This window comes from Salvelinus fontinalis, chromosome 37 (genome assembly GCF_029448725.1).
Source record: "Salvelinus fontinalis isolate EN_2023a chromosome 37, ASM2944872v1, whole genome shotgun sequence".
Lineage (NCBI taxonomy): Eukaryota > Metazoa > Chordata > Actinopteri > Salmoniformes > Salmonidae > Salvelinus > Salvelinus fontinalis.
Genome location: NC_074701.1, coordinates 19430809 through 19450001, shown reverse-complemented (window position 1 = coordinate 19450001; position 19193 = coordinate 19430809). Strand labels below are relative to the sequence as shown.

Below are 19193 nucleotides of genomic sequence, written 5' to 3'. Positions count from 1 at the left end.
TGTTTGATGTCTCGTTAGAGGCGGGCTTTCTTGTATTCATCCGTGTCCCGTTTCTTGTAAGCGGTAGCTCTAGTCTTTAGCCCAGCACGGATAATGCCTGTAATCCTTGATTTTTGGTTTGGATACGTTCTTATAGTCATTGTGGGACGACATCGTCTATGTACTTATTGATGAAGCCCATGACTGTTGTGGTAAACTACTCAATGCTATCGGATGAATCCCAGAACATATCCCAGTCTGTCCTAGCAAAACAGTCTTGTAGCCTCGTGTCTGCTTCGTCCGACCACTTCGTATTAAGCGAACCACTGGTACTTCCTGTTTGAGTTTTTGTTTGTAAACAGGAAGCAGGAGAATGGAGTCAAGGTCATATTTTCCAAAGGGAGGACGAGAGGGGCCTTGTATGCATTTCTGTGGGTAGAATAAAAGTGGGCTAGAGTAGCCGCCAGCCTTATGAAGATAGCATTAGAATATGAAATGTAACTATTTGAAAGAACAATAACACATTCATTACTTTATGTTACTGTGTAAAATCTATTTTATTTGTGTAGTGCGTTTGTTACGACTATGAAACACAGTAAAGCATATTTTTATGATGACGAAACAAATACAAATACCCAAACCACAAAGATGCATGGTCAATTAAGAAAATATTAGTAACCTAAACATCAGTATAAGCACCAAGCATGCTTGTGAATTGTGAAAATCATTAACAAGGGATCATAGATTTTACCTGGTCAGTCTGTCATGGAAAGAGCATGTGTTCCTAACGTTTTGTACTCTCAATGTATAGAGCGTGTGAGCATGTGGGCTGAGCATACATTTAACAGATAACACACAAAAAACAAAATGCAAAGTATTGCAGCTTTTCAAGTCTCTCTGATAGGAGACTATCGAACGAAGCTCATCCATCTCATTCTCGAGTGACTGGCCATTTGCCAATAGAACGGAGGGGAGCGCCGCCGTTCACTTTTCTCTTCACCTCAATTTCACCAGGACTCCACCTTGTCACCCACATCTATAACTGCAGTATTTTGTTAGCCCATGGAACAAAGAAATAAGGTCCGGTTTGAACAGTGGAACAGCTGAGTTGGAGTTGAAGTCGTATTTGAAATCAAGGTTAGTAACTGTCGATCTGATGTCCATAAGTGCTTGGCGGTCATATGTGATAATAGTATGAACTTTCTGTACAAAAAAAGTAAAGATAAAAACGATAAAAGTCACTATAGGGCAAAGTTAGGTTGGAACTCGTAAGATGTTGCCCTTCTCCATCGGTGCCATTTTATCGAACTAGAACCATGAAAAAAAATGCTAAACTCCAATGTAAAGCCCAGGAGGCAACCATCATGTCAGATCGTGAAACGCCCATTCAAATACATTTTTACATGGCCAAATTATTAATGGCCTGCAAAAAATGGAGATGAGGAAGATATGGCAGTGGATACCCCGCAGAGAATGTCAATCATCAGTTGAGGGATCCTGAAACAACGATTGTGAAGATGGTGGATTTTGTTGCGTTTATTGCGCAGGTGCTAAATTGTAGTGGCCAAACTAACAAGAAATCAAAGAAATTGGATATCATTGTAAATGCGGTAAAGGGTTTTTGGATCTCCAGGACTTCATAGCTGAGACATTGCAGCGAATACTATCTGAAGATGTTCTCCCCTCTTGGGCACCATTTATTTAATTTTTATTTAAGCATTATTTAACTAGGCAAGTCAGTTGAGAATAAATTATTATTTACAATGACGGCCTACCAAAAGGCAAAAGGCCTCCTGCGGGGACGGGGGCTGGGATAAAAAAAATATAGAACAAAACACACATCACAACAAGAGACACCACAACACTACATAAAGAGAGACCTAAGACAACAACATAGCATGGCAGCAACACATGACTTCACAGCATGGTAGCAACACCACATGGCAACAACATTGTAGCAGCACAACATGGTACAAACATTATTGGAGCCTGTGTAGTGATCTGAGTAGACATTTGAGTAAGACTGAGTATGATTTGTGTGTGTGTTTTGTTTAATGTTTTATAGGGGCTCCTGAGTGGTGCAGTGGTCTAAGGCACTGCATCTCAGTGCTTGAGGTGTCACTACAGACACCCTGGTTTGAATACAGGCTATGAAGTTACATTGGACGGTGCACAATTGGCCCAGCGTCTTCCAGGTTTGGCCGATGTAGGCCGTCATTGTAAATAAGAATTTGTTCTTAACTGACTTCGCTAGTTAAATAAAATATTATGTTTTTAAAGCTTCCCCCTTTTTTGGAGTTAACGCTGCTTAGTTTTCACCCCACCCAATAGATGGCGCAATACACCATTGGAGGATGTAGTCCGCCGTAAAACCCCACCAAAGAAGAAGAAATAGACGTCACACCGGTTCCTTTCCAAACTTCCGTTCACAGTTCATATAAATAGCTAAATTTTAACTACAGGTATGGCAACTCAAAACATTGAACTCTGATGTGCAATGGACCGATATATATCGGAGACCGATGACCAAGAACAACCATTGTTGCTCAGTCAACAAGATGAAAAAGTCGAAAGAGGTGAGCGAGTGCCAGCTGACACACCTGCCGTGTTAGATAGCTAACTAATATTTACAATCGGCGTCCTTAAATTGACAGACTACAGAAAAAATGCCTGCTAAACGAAATGCCTACTAACTTACTATTTAATTTCGAAACATTCGAATAAATGATATGCGTAACTAGCTAGTTACAGTAGCAAACTAACGTTAATCCCTCTGCTGCTTGCAAACTGCCTCACCCTTTTTTTGTTTACGAGAATCAGGTGATGGAAAGAGAGCGTACCCTAAACGCGCTTCAGCCCAATTTGAACCAAACATTTAATCAGGTGCTCCGCTGAGACTTAAAAATCCCAAAAACATTCCTTAACCCCAGGGCACTTAAAAAAAAACGTATTTACACAGGTAATATAGAGAACTGTTCATAATGTTTTGGCTCGACTGTATGATTTACGGTAAACCATAGTCTTTAGCTACTTGTTTGATCAGCCCGTCCATTTGCTATTAGTGACATGTATTATTGAAATGGTGGGGTCCAAGGGCCACCAATCAAATGTGTTGTCCCGTGGCCCAGAACCAGGTATGGGTAACTGAACTGCGTAAAAGTGGCGTTGCAAAATAAGTGGGTGGATCGACACGTTGGTGTATGGAAACCTAACGTAGCAGGCGTAGAAAGACAGTTTCCACTAGTTACCACACAGCCATAAAGTCATCTATATCGTAAAAGTTAATGAAAAATAAAATTTACTTTTTGGTCTTAAGGTTAGCAGTGGGGTTCATTTGAAAATACAATTTTAAGAAGATAAATTGTGGAAATAGGCGGGGTTTAGGACTTTGGCTGTAGTAGCTAGTGACGACCTACAATGATACCTGAGGTGGATTGAAAATACTGTATTCCTGAACCTGGCTGTTGCCTATTTAGCGTTTAGGAGAACTAACTTGGCAGGTTAGGAGAATGAGTTATGGTTAGCTGAAATGCTACAAGGAAGCAGCAAGCAGTCTTGCGTGGCAACCAATCTGCCAAAAAAATATATTTAGTGTGTTTCAACAGCATCATATCTCATATGATTATTTGACTCCTCCGGTCCGGTACCTGCTATAATATCTATCTGCAGATTGCGGTTACTACATGCCATGCCCACTACATGCCACACAGTGTCAATACAGACTGGGCACACTGCCATTGAGGCTGCTAGCGCTGTCTCTGGTCCACACACCAGGTGGCGGTAATGCACCAATAACGTTGGATGCCAACCGCCAAAAAACCCACAGGAGGCTTCTAGCTAGCTAGGACACCGGCACACATTGTCCTTCGCCCCAGCCTGCCGAGCACTGCTCTCCCGCATTTCTGTTACGGTTACTGCAGTGCAAGTAGCTAGCTAGTGTAGCAAACCCAACTCTTGTCTGGCACTACCCTCGCCGTAATGTTAAAATAACTGCAAGAAAGCAGTGCTCGTCAGGCGGGATCAAAGGACACTGTACAAAGGTCCTAGCTAGCTTGGAGCCTCAATGGCAGTGGGAACGGTATGTAGTGATGCGTAGTGGGTGCAGCATGTAGTGGGCGCTGCATATAGAAACTGCAGTCCCCATATAGGGTAGGCCGTCAATGTAAATAATAATTTGTTCTGAACTGACTTGACTAGTTAAAGTTATTTTTATGTAGTGTTAGGCGGTATACCGTAGTTGATGATATACCAGTATTGATGCACGGACCGGTTTTTACTTTACCTTCTATAGCGGTATTTGAATGTTTTGGTTTGTTAATTGTGATACGCCTGTAACGTCCAGTTTTGGTGTTCGCTACTTGAGTCATCTCTATCCCCGCTCTCTCCATGCTGCCTATACAGACAGACTTAGCCCCGCCACGAGCATTTGTTCTTAAACCAGGCTGCATGGGCAATACAGCACATTCAACAATGTTGATGACATCGATGCTGTTTTCATTTTGCTTCTTACTACACTGCTCAAAAAAATAAAGGGAACACTTAAACAACACAATGTAACTCCAAGTCAATCACACTTATGTGACATCAAACTGTCCACTTAGGAAGCAACACTGATTGACAATAAATTTCACATGCTGTTGTGCAAATGGAATAGACAAAAGGTGGAAATTATAGGCAATTAGCAAGACACCCCCCAAAACAGGAGTGATTCTGCAGGTGGTGACCACAGACCACTTCTCAGTTCCTATGCTTCCTGGCTGATGTTTTGGTCACTTTTGAATGCTGGCGGTGCTCTCACTCTAGTGGTAGCATGAGACGGAGTCTACAACCCACACAAGTGGCTCAGGTAGTGCAGTTCATCCAGGATGGCACATCAATGCGAACTGTGGCAAAAAGGTTTGCTGTGTCTGTCAGCGTAGTGTCCAGAGCATGCAGGCGCTACCAGGAGACAGGCCAGTACATCAGGAGACGTGGAGGAGGCCGTAGGAGGGCAACAACCCAGCAGCAGGACCGGTACCTCCGCCTTAGTGCAAGGAGGTGCACTGCCAGAGCCCTGCAAAATGACCTCCAGCAGGCCACAAATGTGCATGTGTCAGCATATGGTCTCACAAGGGGTCTGAGGATCTCATCTCGGTACCTAATGGCAGTCAGGCTACCTCTGGCGAGCACATGGAGGGCTGTGCGGCCCCACAAAGAAATGCCACCCCACACCATGACTGACCCATCGCCAAACCGGTCATGCTGGAGGATGTTGCAGGCAGCAGAACGTTCTCCACGGCGTCTCCAGACTCTGTCACGTCTGTCACATGTGCTCATGTGCTCAGTGTGAACCTGCTTTCATCTGTGAAGAGCACAGGGCGCCAGTGGCGAATTTGCCAATCTTGGTGTTCTCTGGCAAATGCCAAATGTCCTGCACGGTGTTGGGCTGTAAGCACAACCTCCACCTGTGGACGTCGGGCCCTCATACCACCCTCATGGAGTCTGTTTCTGACCGTTTGAGCAGACACATGCACATTTGTGGCCTGCTGGAGGTCATTTTGCAGGGCGCTGGCAGTGCACCTCCTTGCACAAAGGCGGAGGTAGCGGTCCTGCTGCTGGGTTGTTGCCCTCCTACGGCCTCCTCCACGTCTCCTGATGTACTGGCCTGTTTCCTGGTAGCGCTTGCATGCTCTGGACACTACGCTGACAGACACAGCAAACCTTTTTGCCACAGTTCGCATTGATGTGCCATCCTGGATGAACTGCACTACCTGAGCCACTTGTGTGGGTTGTAGACTCCGTCTCATGCTACCACTAGAGTGAGAGCACCGCCAGCGTTCAAAAGTGACCAAAACATCAGCCAGGAAGCATAGGAACTGAGAAGTGGTCTGTGGTCACCACCTGCAGAATCACTCCTGTTTTGGGGGGTGTCTTGCTAATTGCCTATAATTTCCACCTTTTGTCTATTCCATTTGCACAACAGCATGTGAAATTTATTGTCAATCAGTGTTGCTTCCTAAGTGGACAGTTTGATTTCACATAAGTGTGATTGACTTGGAGTTACATTGTGTTTAAGTGTTCCCTCTATTTTTTTGAGCAGTGTATAAATCCACTAGCGTTCTATAATTACACTATTGGTTTGTGTTTCTTAAATCTGCAAACAGCTAGTTTGGTCTTTTCTTAGCAAGTTGGGCCGCTAATCGCTAGCTAATAAATGTACTGAGTCAGAGCAAACGTAATTAGCTATATATACAGCCTGATAATACCAGGGATGGTGTAGACCTAAATCAGCACGTTGTCTAAATTAGAGGAATATGCTAAGCAAGAAAGTTAGCTACATTAAGTAGCTAAGAGAACTTTCAATGTAGCCAAATATTATAGAGTCCCCTAGGAAACACTTAGGGTAGGAACTGTTGATGTCACAATAACTCCTCTCTGGCACTTTCATTCGTTGTAATTTTTTTATTTATTTTACAGTTATTTTACCAGGTAAATTGACTGAGAACACGTTCTCATTTGCAGCAACGACCTGGGGAATAGTTACAGGGGAGAGGAGGGGGATGAATTAGCCAATTGTAAACTGGGGATTATAAGGTGACCATGATGGTTTGAGGGCCAGATTGGGAATGGTCAAACAACATTGAATTCAAAGTGCCCACTATATTATATTCTAACTATAGAATTAGAATAATCATTCTATTTCCATGATTCCAACAGTTCACCAAAGTGTTTTACTCTAAATTGCAAGTCAAATCGCAGTTGCAGCATTTGGGTAAAAATAAGGTATAGATTGTTTGCCCATATCGTGCAGCCCTACTTTGCAGTGTGGAAATGAGTGCAACAAATGCAGAAGTTGATGAAAATGCTGACATGGTTTTGGTTGAATTGAACAGTAGAAAACAATCACAATGCAGAAAGGCCCATTGAAATCACTTAGAATAGTGCGTGACCCTAGGTGTGTGTGTGACCCTAGCACTACTCATGAAGAAATTGGTGAACTTGTATTATTCAAAAACATTAAATACAATGTTTAAAATATATTTTGGCCAATTTCTTAATTATATATTTTTTAAAAAGTAACCTTTTGTTTAACTAGGCAAGTCAGTTAAGAACAAAGTCTTATTTACAATGACAACCCATTGTTCCCCAGTAGGCCAACTGCCTTGTTCAGGGGCAGACGACAGATTTTTACCTTGTTAGCTCAGAGATTTGATCCAGCAACCTTTAGGTTACTGGCCCAACGCTCTAACCACTAGGCTACCTGCCGCCCCAACAAGCTGTAGGCCATATCGCCCAGCCCGAGACTCTACTCAGTACATGTGTTGCTTTCTGCAATTATGAGAACATGTGTAACAATTGTAACCAAGATGGGAGAATTTACCCAAAATGCACTATGATTTCAAAATTTTACCTTTGTTTCTAATATTTAATGTGCAACCTTTTTACAAGTTGTCGATCACAAATTCTTAATAAATGGATCTCCAAAATGATGTAGACATTTTACGTTATTGTTTTCTGTGTCACAACACTTTTTGGTTAGTGGCCCTTGGACTAATAGTGGGACATTCCCCTGGGAGACAGATGCTCCTTCAGGGCTCTAACTGGTCCGTTTTAAACGGTCCTTAATCGCTAGTGATGGGGGGGATAGTTATATATCGGGATATTATTTGAGGATCGTATCGTGTACTCCTTGACTCCACCTCTCCTTAGGCCCAGGAATCAACTTAGGGTATGTATACATAAGGTCGATTAGCCTACTGGGGTTGCGCTTCTCCTGTAGCAAATTGAAGCCAGCAAGCAGGAATCAACACATCCAATTTCTAAATCTGTTAAAAGGCCACAACGTTTTTCTTCTGGACAGATCAATATTGGTTAAGCATATTGAGTTTGAGAACCACGCTAAATAACTTATGGAAATGCACTCAAGTGTGTTACGGAAATGGATGTCTGCTGTCCTGTCAGGTAAGAATTTAGGCATAGTCAGCCTGTTAGGCCTATGTAACTGTCTGGAAGTTGCCCCGTTTTTTTGTGTTTTGATATAATGGAGTGGGGAGAGTGGTAGTGGTGGGAGAAGTAAGGATAATCCAGTGTTTCCCGAACAAGAGTGGGGCCTACAAGCAGTCTACCATGTGAACAGCAGCTGAATATGGGGGACACAGTCTCACCTTTTAGTTAACTGACCACCCTACCTTCTCTGTGTAGTCAGTGCCACTGCTTTAATATTTCTCCATGGTCTTGTGATTTGCATTTTCTTCTTGCCAGCAGTTTATTGCTTGTGTCACGGGTTGTAGAAATGTCATTTACAACTGTTGCAGGTTTATTTTAAAACGGGCATTAAAAAAAACTAGTTTACCAAGCATTTGTTTCCTATGCATTATTTACCAATATTACCATATTCATCTGTCAAATATTTATTTTAGACCTGCTGGTGCCTCAACTGTCAGAAGTAGCCTGTAGGCCTAACCATTTACATGAACAGTGAGCCATCCCCTTCACTCTGAGTTGCATGTCTTATATTACCTCCAGGTTTAGATACTCCATGGTAAAGAGTAGACAGACACCATTTCATTCCCACAGACATCGGTTTTGAATGGTGGTCATGAGAGCAATAGTTGTCAGGCTGCATTAAACAAGCTTCTGTTCTGGAAGGAATGCTTTGGGTAATAAAAGTATGCCATGATTCAACAATAACAATCTTCAGTCTCATAAACTGCTCTCAGCCATAGCTAATGGTACAAAAAACAGATTTGCTGTAGAACAGTGTTTCCTCTGAAAAAAATGTGTAGCAGTGGATCACAAAGGGGGTCTGAGGTACAGGCCTTTTAGGGGCACAGGATTTTAGGGGCAAGGCCATTTGGCCTTCCAAGAAGTTCCCAATTAACCAAAATAGCCAATTACATGTATTTGACAACCAAAAAACAGGAGCTTATTCACTTAAGAAAAACAATTGGTATGCAAATGGACGTAAATATTAGCCTAAATGTTGAAGTGTCGGTGATAGCCTTTGGCTACATCCTGTCATGTCCAGACCTATGCTGACATGAGGCGCCTGAAAATGTAGCCAAACTTTAATGAGACTTTTAATTACATCTACAGTACCAGTAAAAAGTTTGGACACCTACTCATTCAAGGGTTCTTTATTTGTAATATTTTCTACATTGTAGAATAATAGTGAAGATCAAAACTATGAAATAACACATGGAATCATGTAGTAACCAAAAATATTTGAGATTCTTGATCTAGCCACCCTTTGTCTTGGTGACAGCTTTGCACGCACTTGGCATTCTCTCAACCAGCTCCATGTGCCTTGTTAATTTGTGGAATTTCTTTCCTTAATGCGTTTGAGCCAATCAGTTGCGTTGTGACAAGGTAGGGGTGGTATACAGAAGGTAGCTATTTGGCAAAAGACCAAATCCATATTATGGCAAGAACAGCTCAAATAAGCAAACAGAAATGACAGTCCATTACTTTAAGACATGAAGGTCAGTCAATCCTGAAAGTTAAGAACTTTGAAAGTTTCTTCAAGTGCAGTCACAACCACCATCAAGCGCTATGATAAATCTGGCTCTCATGAGGACCGCCACAGGAAAGGAAGACCCAGAGTTACCTCTGCTGCAGAGGATAAGATCATTAGTTACCAGCCTCAGAAATTGCAGCCCAAATAAATGCTTCGCAGAGTTCAAGTAACAGACATCTCAACGTTAACTGTTCAGAGGAGACTGCGTGAATCAGGCCTTCATGGTTGAATTGCTGCAAAAAAAACTACTACTAAAGGACATCAATAAGAAGAGACTTTTTTGGGCCAAGAAACACGAGCAATGGATAGACTGGTGGAAATCTGTCCTTTGGTCTGAGTCCTAATTTGAGATGTTTGGTTCCAACCGCTGTGTCTTAGTGAGATGCAGAGTAGGAGAATGGATGATCTCTGCATGTGTGGTTCCCACTGAAGCATGGGAGGTGTGAGGGTGCTTTGCTGGTGATACTGTCTGTGATTTATTTAGAATTCAAGGCACACTTAACCAGCATGGCTACCACAGCATTCTGCAGCGATACGCCATCCCATCTGGTTTGCGCTTAGTGGGACTATCATTTGTTTTTCAACAGGACAACGATGCAAAACACACATCCAGGCTGTTTAAGGGCTATTTGACCAAGGAGAGGGATGGAGTGCTGCATCAGATAACCACCTCAATTGGGTTGAGGTTTGGGATGAGTTGGACCGCAAAGTGAAGGAGAAGGAGCCAACAAGTGTTCAGCATATGTAGGAACTCCTTCAAGACTGTTGGAAAAGCATTCCTCATGAAGCTGGTTGAGAATACCAAGAGTGTGCAAAGCTGTCATCAAGGCAAAGGGTGGCTACTTTGAAGAATCTAAAATATTAAATATATTTTGATTTGCTTAACTTTTGTTTAACAAATCTTTGTTTAACACTTTGGTTACTACATGATTCCATATGTGTCATTTCATAGTTATGATGTCTTCACTATTATTCTACAATGTTGAAAATAGTAAATGTAAAGAAAAACCCTTGATTGAGTAGGTGTATCCAAACTTTTGACTGGTACTTTGTATATATACAAAGTATGTGGACACCCCTTCAAATGAGTGGATTTGGCTATTTCATCCACATGTTGCTGACAGGTGTATTAAATCGAGCACACAGCCATGCAATTTCCATAGACAACGATTGGCATTAGAATGGCCTTACTAGAGGTTAGTGCCATGTTGAAAGTCACTGTCATAGGATGCCACCTTTCCAACAAGTCAGTTTGTCAAATTCACAGAAGCGTGTATTGTGTAAAAATGTCTGTCCTCGCTTGCAACACTTACTACAGAGTTCCAAACTGCCTTTGGAAGCAACGTCAGCACAAGAGCTGTTCACTGAGCGATCCATGGGTTTCCATAGCCGAGCAGCCGCCCACATGCCTAAGATCACCATGCGCAATGCCAAGCGCTGCCATTGGACTCTGGAGCCATTTTTTTTGGAAACCAGGTGAACGTTACCTGCCCGACCGCCTAGTGCCAACTATAAAGTTTGGAAGAGGAATAATGGTCTGGGGCTGTTTTTCATGGTTCAGGCCCCTTATTTCCATTGAAGGGAAATCTTAATGCTACAGCATGCAATTACATTCGCAACGATTCTTGACTTCCAACTTTGTGGCAACAACAGTTTGGGGAAGGCTATTTCCTGTTTCAGCATGATAATGCCACGTGCACAAAGCGAGGTCCATACAGAAATGGTTTGTTGAGATCAGTGTGGAAGACCTTGACAGTCTGGCACAGCCCTGACCTCAATCACATCAAACACCTTTGGGATGAATTGGAACGCCGACTGCGAGCCAGACCTAATCGCCTCCCTAATGCTCTTGTGGCTGAACGGAAGCAAGTCCCCGCAGCAATGTTCCAACATCTAGTGGAAAGCCTTCCCAGATGAGTGGAGGCTGTTATAGCAGCAAAGGGGGGGACCATATTAATGCCCATGATTTGAAATTAGATGTTCGACTAGCAGTTGTTCACATACTTTTGGTCATGTGTGTGCTAAACGCCAGTCATGTTTTGCAAATATTGTAATGTAGGGTAATCATGTCTAAAGGCTTGCTTCTGTGACATACTCGAGGCATTGTTCATTCTGATAGGAGAGAAAGGACAGTGCCTTTTGCGCTTTGCAACATCACCCTCCTTGCAATCTGAGTGGAGGCAGTCAACTTTTAGATACAATTTATCCATAAATGTAATTACTTAAAACCTGGACTTCTATTTTTTTGCAGTTGAGGCATATCTTAACATGCCTATGGTCGGAACATGGTAAGGGGATTCTTTTATAAACCCTTCCTCATTAACACCAGTATTTTCTGTTGTCCAGCAGCCAGACACAATCCTAGTCATATTAACAACCCATGCTTGTTGATGTGGCTTTAGAGCTTCCCTCTTTCTACATGTCAAAAGGATATTTTTATCTCATATGAAACCGCACACTTTTGAGGACAGTGTTTTCCTGCTAATTGCATTTTGGAACAATTGCGCTTATAGCCTACTGCCGTGTGCACATTGCTGCCTTTTTTTTATAATGTGAAATAACCTAATAGTTTATTACAATTTTAAGCTAAACATTCTGATCTGTTGCATCAGCCTCATTGCGTAAAAATATATCTTATGTACAGTGATTTGTATTAATTTGGGATCTATTGGGTCCCACAACTCTCCCAGAGGATTTTTGGAATATTTATTTCTCACACAGGACAAGCTCACCAATAGAATAGGTCAACTTTTGTTGGGGGATAGTAGATTGAAATAGACTAGTGCTTTTGCTGTTCGTTAGGCCTACTCATCTTGTTGGCTGTTGAAGTAAATGTGGGCAGTTCTAACATCTTCAATATGCGACTCGGAATTCAATGAAGGACTCGCGCCGTTGCATCCCTGATGTGTCGTACTTCACTTGTAGCCTACTTCAGAACTGCAATGCCTGTGAAGGACCTGATCACGTGACGGGCATTGGCTAATAAGAATTGAAATATCCGAGACACCCACGTGAGTGAGGTTCTTTGGAGTAGGCTATGCTGATTGGCAGCCAGGAGAAGGGAATTATAATTTTTATATTCAGTCCAAGGGCACAACTGCCACTTTTGCCACAAGGCATAAATTGTTTTAGAAGACATTATGGCCACAAGGCGGCATCTATGGCCAAATTCGAGCCCTGCCAAGGCCACCCCCCCCCCCCCGATCTTTTTTTAAATTTAGGACTGGAAAGGTCAGTTCTGGTGACATTTTTTTTTTTTTTTTAAAGGACATAAAAAAATATACACTGCTAAACAAAATAAAGGGAACACTTAAACACACTAACTCCAAGTCAATCACACTGAAATCAAACTGTCCACTTAGGAAGCAACACTGACAATAAATTTCACATGCTGTTGTGCAAGGAAATATTTATCTCGCATAAATCGAAATGCATTGATCACACACATTTGTCAGATGTTATTGCGGGTGTAGCTAAATGCTTGTATTCCTTGCTCCAACAGCAGTGTGCACAACAAGGTAAATAGATAAATCAGACTACCCCATAGTAGAACAGTTTCTGTTCTTTACTCGTTTTGTTTGTGAATGTGGACTGTTCTAGCATCTTCAAAGTGCACCTCGGCAGAAATATCTTTCACTGCTGTTGAATATTGTGAAGGACAAAAGACGTAGCTGTCAACATTTAGCTTTCTCATAATGTATTGTACTGTGCCTGATCCAATTAGTTATAGCACCTCACAACTCTCTCTGGTCTTCCCTCTCTCTCAGCCCCTGCGTGCTGCTCTTCGAGGTACGGTCTGTCCCTGCTCTCCTGTTATGGTTTCTTTGTGGCCTATGCCCTCAGGGTAAACCTCAGCGTTGCCATGGTGGACATGCTTAACAACACAGACGCCAGCGGCAACACCAGCAAATCAGTATGTCCTGCACACTCCAGGCCTGCTCGCCCCACATACAACCACACTGTGAGTACCACCAGCCCAGCTCGCCCCAAACACAACCACAATATGAGTAACCATGTAATACCGACGACCACTGACTGCACACATTACACAACCGCACTATGACTGACTGTAACACTTAATCACGACACCACATGATTAGCAACCACATCTGACTGTCTTGTTTGCTCTGGCCAGACAGAAAGCATTATCTGTGTTTTTGTGTGTCTGGCAGGCCAGTGTGTATGACTGGGACTCTGAGACACAAGGCTGGATCCTGGGCTCCTTCTTCTACGGCTACATCCTGACTCAGATCCCAGGGGGCTACCTGGCAAGCAAGTATGGGGCCAAATGGCTACTGGGCCTAGGAATCCTGGGAACTGTGGTTTTCACCCTCCTCACCCCCATGGCTGCCGACCTGGGTGCAGGCTACCTTATCGCTGTCAGAGTATTGGAGGGTATCGGAGAGGTAGTGTGCGTGTACACGCAAGATTTGCTATACTCATGAGGACTCACACTTTAGCATCTGTATGACCTCTAATCACAAAAAAAAGTGGGTTATTTTGCTCATAATGTTTACCTGACTACTTCTGTGTGTACCGAGTCTGTAACCCAGGGATATTTTTGTATTTCTCAACAGGGAGTGACGTTTCCAGCCATGCACGCCATGTGGGCATTTTGGGCCCCGCCAATGGAGAGGAGCCGGTTGCTCACCATCGCTTACACTGGTAATGTGAACTTTTATCCCACCCTGCACACACCCTTTCTTACTCTGGGGACTCATGTTTGCATGTGTGGCTTATATTTTTCCTAAATGTAGGTGATTTAAAAAAAAATATATATATATATATTTCTACACAAAGCAGTTTAATAAAAATCTCCTCTCTCCAGGTGCTCAGCTGGGTACAGTGGTCGCCCTTCCCCTGTCTGCTCAGATCTGCTTTTACCTTGACTGGACCTGGGTCTTCTATATCTTTGGTAAGGCTAGCAGAGGGTTTTCTGTAGTGACAGTTGTCTGTTTTAATGCTTACAAATGCAAGGAATACAGACACTGTTTCCTTGTTTTATACAATCTTTTTTTACGGAAAATGAAGGAAAGTTAGTGAAGAAGTCCATGTCACAAGCAATGCTTGTTTAAAAAAAAAAATGTATTTGAGTTATTTAGCAGACAATGTTATCCAAGCAACTTAGTTTGTGCATTATTTGACTGTTTTTAGGCATTGTGGGATTTGTGTGGTTCATCCTGTGGGCGCTCCTTGTCAGTAACACGCCCAGCACACACCCGCGGATCACAGAACAGGAGCGACTCTACATCACTTCCTCCCTGAAGAAGGAGGTACATTGCAAAAGCAGCTGGGAATTGTAGTGTCTGAACTTTATCTAAGGCCCAATCTCTTGATCAAATGGCAGACTGGTTGTGTCAGGCTCGTGAGGATTTGGTTCATAATTGTAGAATACAAGGAAGTTGTGTAGTATATCTGAGAAGAAAATAAAAAAAGTCTTTGTTACAGTAACGGTGTAATGTCAAACTATTTGGTGTAACAACATTCAACTGGAGGAACACATTTTGGTGCAGTCATAACTTTTTTACTATATTTGACTTACATTGGCTAGAAACACCCCCCCCTTTATTTTTTTATTATTATTTTTTACATCCACAAAGTGCTTTTCTCAGCCACCCTCAAATAAGCCTGTGAGAACTGATATTTCACATGCAAGTCAAGTGGTATTTTAAGCTGGTAGTCTTTTGTTCTCTTGGTTCAGCTCACTTCGTCGGGTGACCACATCCCCTGGGGGGCCATCTTTACATCCATGCCGCTGTGGGCCATAGTAGTGGCTCACTTCTCCTACAACTGGACATTCTACACGCTACTCACTTTGCTGCCCACATACATGAGTGATGTATTGGGCTTCAGCATCAAAGAGGTGAGTTTATACACTTGTTCTGAGTTTATACACACCCACAGACTCTTGTTATTAACCCAGTGTTTTCTCATATTAGAACGGTGCCCTGTCGGCTCTGCCCTACATTGGCTGTGGGCTGCTGGCCGTGCTGGGAGGCCAGCTGGCTGACTACCTGAGGGAGAACTGCTTCTACCGGACTGTGGTTGTCAGGAAGGCCTTCAGTCTCGTAGGTGAGGAGCAGCATCATCGTAACACACACATGCAGTCATACACATCTCTGCTCACGATCTGCCAATTCAAACACCCACATGGTCTGTCTTTTAGCTGTATCTCACTTTACCTCCCCATTTGGATAAATCAAGTTTTTGTTGTCAATGTCTTCTATGTATGTAGCCTACATTTACCATATTCGGTCTGTGTATGTAGGTATGATTGGGCCGGCAGTGTTTATCGTGGCTGCTGGGCATACAGGCTGTAACTACATTCTGGCAGTAGCCTTCCTTTCCATCTCTTCCTCCCTGGGAGGAATCGTTGCCTCCGGCTTCAACATCAACCATCTCGACATCGCCCCATCGTAAGACTATTCATCACTATTGATACTGTTACAATGGTAGTGCTTAATTTTAAGCAAGAGAAATTACCAGAAATGTACTTCAAATGGCATAGTAAACTGGTAAAACAGAAATAACCATCAAATTGTCTTGTTGTGAGATGTATAATTGTCTAGTGTGAATGTTCCTTTTCCCTTTTAGTTATGCTGGAATTTTGTTGGGAATCACCAACTCCTTTGCCACAATACCTGGTATGGTGGGACCAGTCATAGCAAGAGCCTTGACCAAAAATGTAAGAATCACATCTGGTTTCATCATATTTTTCAGACAATGAAAGCAGTGTCACAACTCATGATTGTTGGAAGTGTAGGGTGTGTGTAAAAGTTGCCACTTATCTAGGATCAGCTTAGCCTTAACTAGTATTTGGGAGAAACAAGGCAGCACTGACCTTAAACCAGAGTATAGATGGGGGCAACTTCAACCTACTTTATTGGTGTCACAGATGGCTCTGTTTCCTATTGTAGAACACTATAGAGGAGTGGCAGACCGTGTTCTACATCTCTGCTGGGATCAACGTGTTTGGAGCAGTTTTCTACACTGTGTTTGGTCAAGGCGTGGTGCAACCCTGGGCTGTCCACAATCCCCATTCCCATGGCAACTGAGGGGGACAGGTGGACCAAAATGTACTCACAGCCATGGGACCATTTCAACCAAGCTATTCTACACAACCCTAGTGGGGAAATAGCCTTCTAAAGTAACCTTTAATATTTTAACGTTTTTAGTTTTGGTAATTGGACCCAATAATAGGTATAAGTGCATTTTTTTAAATCAATTCATATTTTACTCTTTGTGTAGGCTCTTGTGATATGATAACCTCTTTTAGTGTTTTACTTTGTTTACAGTTAAGAGTTAGCTTGTTTTTAAATTCCGTTACATTTCAAGTCTTAAATGAACAGACAAGTAGCATTTCCACTCTGTCATTTGTTGCTCCTCTTAGATGCTCAGGAGGGGAAAAAAGCCATATAAATTAAGGTTTTTGTATGTAGCAGAGTTATTGCCAACTGAAAGAGCACAGTCACCCAGGATAGAATACATGTGGGTTTCTACTTTTTTTGGCCTTCCGCTTGTGCCTAAAGTATAGAACTATGATCATCAATCCAGTAGATTTAATCTAATCAATACATGTGACAGAATACTGATAAACAGCAGTATTCCCTGTGTAAATTTGTCTACCATCCAAATCTGTCTTTAATTTATTATTTTTACTGATCAGTTATGTTTAATTGCTGGACCAACTACAATGACTGAGTTAAAGGGATTATCTATGTGATTTATTTTTAATGACTATTTCAGAGGATGGAGAGCTGTTTTACACACTACTTACAATGTTAATCATGGCATACTGCCAATTTGGTTGCTTTATGTGAGGGTGATATTTATTGCGCAGGCTTTGTTTCCCCCACCTAAAGGAACAGACTTATGTTTGAGACCTCTAATGGTCCGTTTCTCAAATTGCCATTTCATCGTTGTGTTAGTTACATACTGTCTCTGTATAAGCTTTGTACACAAGGCAGCGTTTAGACGTTCTGATCTATTTTCCATTAACTGGTCTTTTGACTAATCAGATCTTTTCCCATCTGTCAAATCAGAATTGAGCTGCCTGTTATTGCGCGCAACAATAACTGGAAATCAAAAGGGCATGCCTGTACTCCAAATATTTAGTTATGGCATCCCTTGGCAAACCCAACTACCAAACCATCTGGGCTCCTGAAACTGATCTCAATATAAATAACTTTTGGAAAGCTAATTTTGAGCTAGCCATGAAAAGAGAACCGTTTAACTGGAAAATAATATTGAAAACCAATTGAGTCAGCTGACGGGTACATATTTTATAAACCTAAATTGAAATGGATAATGTACCTGTAAACCCATCAACAAAAAATAAACTGGTAATAAATTGAACTGTCTAAACGCAGCCACAGTAATCACATTATCTTAAATGTGGATATTGGCATATTTTATGCTTGATCTTCTAAGAGGTCAAATGAGGAACCGCACATTTCAGTCAATGACCGATGTAAGTCTAATAAAGCATTTCAAGGAAATCATATTGAATATGCATGGGTGTCTTGACTCATTTAAGCTGTAGCTACACTGACAAGTTCATTTGGGGTAATTCTAAAGCCAACCAGGATATGGCTGTAAAGTTCAATCATGTGCCTGCTGTGCAAAACATGGATAATAGTCTTACACAGTGCCTTTAGAAAGTATTCACACCCCTTGACTTTTTCCACATTGTGTTACAGCCTGAATTTAAAATTGATTGAATAAAAGCAGACATTGAATTACCCTTTGAGCATGGTGAAGTTATTAATTACACTTTGGATGGTGTGAATACACCGTCACTACAAAAATCCAGGTTGTCTGCCTAACTCAGTTGCCGGAGAGGAAGGAAACCGCTCAGGGATTTCACCATGAGGCCAATGTTGACTTAAACAGTTCAAGTTTAGTGGCTGTGGTAGGAGAACTGAGGATAGATACACAACATTATAGTTATTCCACAATACTAATGTAAGTGACAGTGAAAAGGAGAGCCTGTACAAAATTAAATATTCCAAAACATGTTTTCAACAAGACACTAAAGTAATACTACCAAAATGTGGCAACTCAACTTTTTGTCCTGAATAGAAATATTACTGAGTACCACTATATTTTCAAGCATAGTTGAGCTTGTAATCGTAAGGACTAGGGAGTTTTTCAGGATAAAACAAACAAATGGAGGTAAGCACAGGCAAAATCCTAGAAACACAAGCCCAAATCTACACGAGTTTATCAAGAAGTCGGTTAATGTTCCTGAGTTATGACTTAAATCTACATGTCTTGTCTAGCAATGATCAACAACCAATTTGACAGCTTGGGAAATGTTGCACAATCCAGGTGTGGAAAGCTCTTAACCCTTGTTCACACTGCAGGCCTTAATGCTCAAATCAGTTTTGTTTTTGGAATACTGACTGTCTAGACAAGTTAAAAGTGACCAAATCGGATGTGTGAGTGTTCAGACAGCAGTCATTTGCTGACATGGCTATGCTAGTTGTTATAGTAACAACGGGTGTGTGAGCAGTGGTGTAGGCTGATTGGTGGTGCTCGTGCTTCCCATCACTCAGAAGTTATATAGCAAGCTAAGGTGACGATGCCTGCCACGGATCTTTCCCAGTTGCTTTGAATGTTCAATCATAGTGTAAGAACACTTAAAGCCTCAAAGGATAAGATGATCCCACTTTCAAATCTAAACTCAGCATAAAAACAAACGTCTCTTTTTCAGGAC

The 19193-nt window shown here is 42.0% G+C and overlaps 1 protein-coding gene across 1 annotated transcript; it reads left to right on the top strand.

Moving 5' to 3' along the window:
- The first annotated feature begins 2369 nt into the window (after positions 1-2369).
- On the top strand, positions 2370-18216 carry slc17a5 (solute carrier family 17 member 5). The gene is made up of 11 exons (XM_055902348.1): positions 2370-2555; positions 13243-13436; positions 13648-13881; positions 14053-14140; positions 14304-14390; positions 14630-14748; positions 15177-15338; positions 15415-15547; positions 15744-15891; positions 16070-16160; positions 16393-18216. Exons 1-11 carry the CDS (start codon positions 2477-2479, stop codon positions 16528-16530), a joined length of 1473 nt encoding a protein of 490 aa, XP_055758323.1. The 5' UTR covers positions 2370-2476; the 3' UTR covers positions 16531-18216.
- Positions 18217-19193: the final 977 nt, after the last annotated feature.

Coding starts and splice junctions, on each gene's coding strand:
- slc17a5 (XM_055902348.1), top strand. CDS start 2,477: ATGGACCGATATATATCGGAGACCGATGACCAAGAACAACCATTGTTG. Junction 15,548..15,743: donor GAAGGCCTTCAGTCTCGTAG/GTGAGGAGCAGC, acceptor CTGTGTATGTAG/GTATGATTGGGCCGGCAGTG. Junction 16,161..16,392: donor CAAGAGCCTTGACCAAAAAT/GTAAGAATCACA, acceptor TTCCTATTGTAG/AACACTATAGAGGAGTGGCA.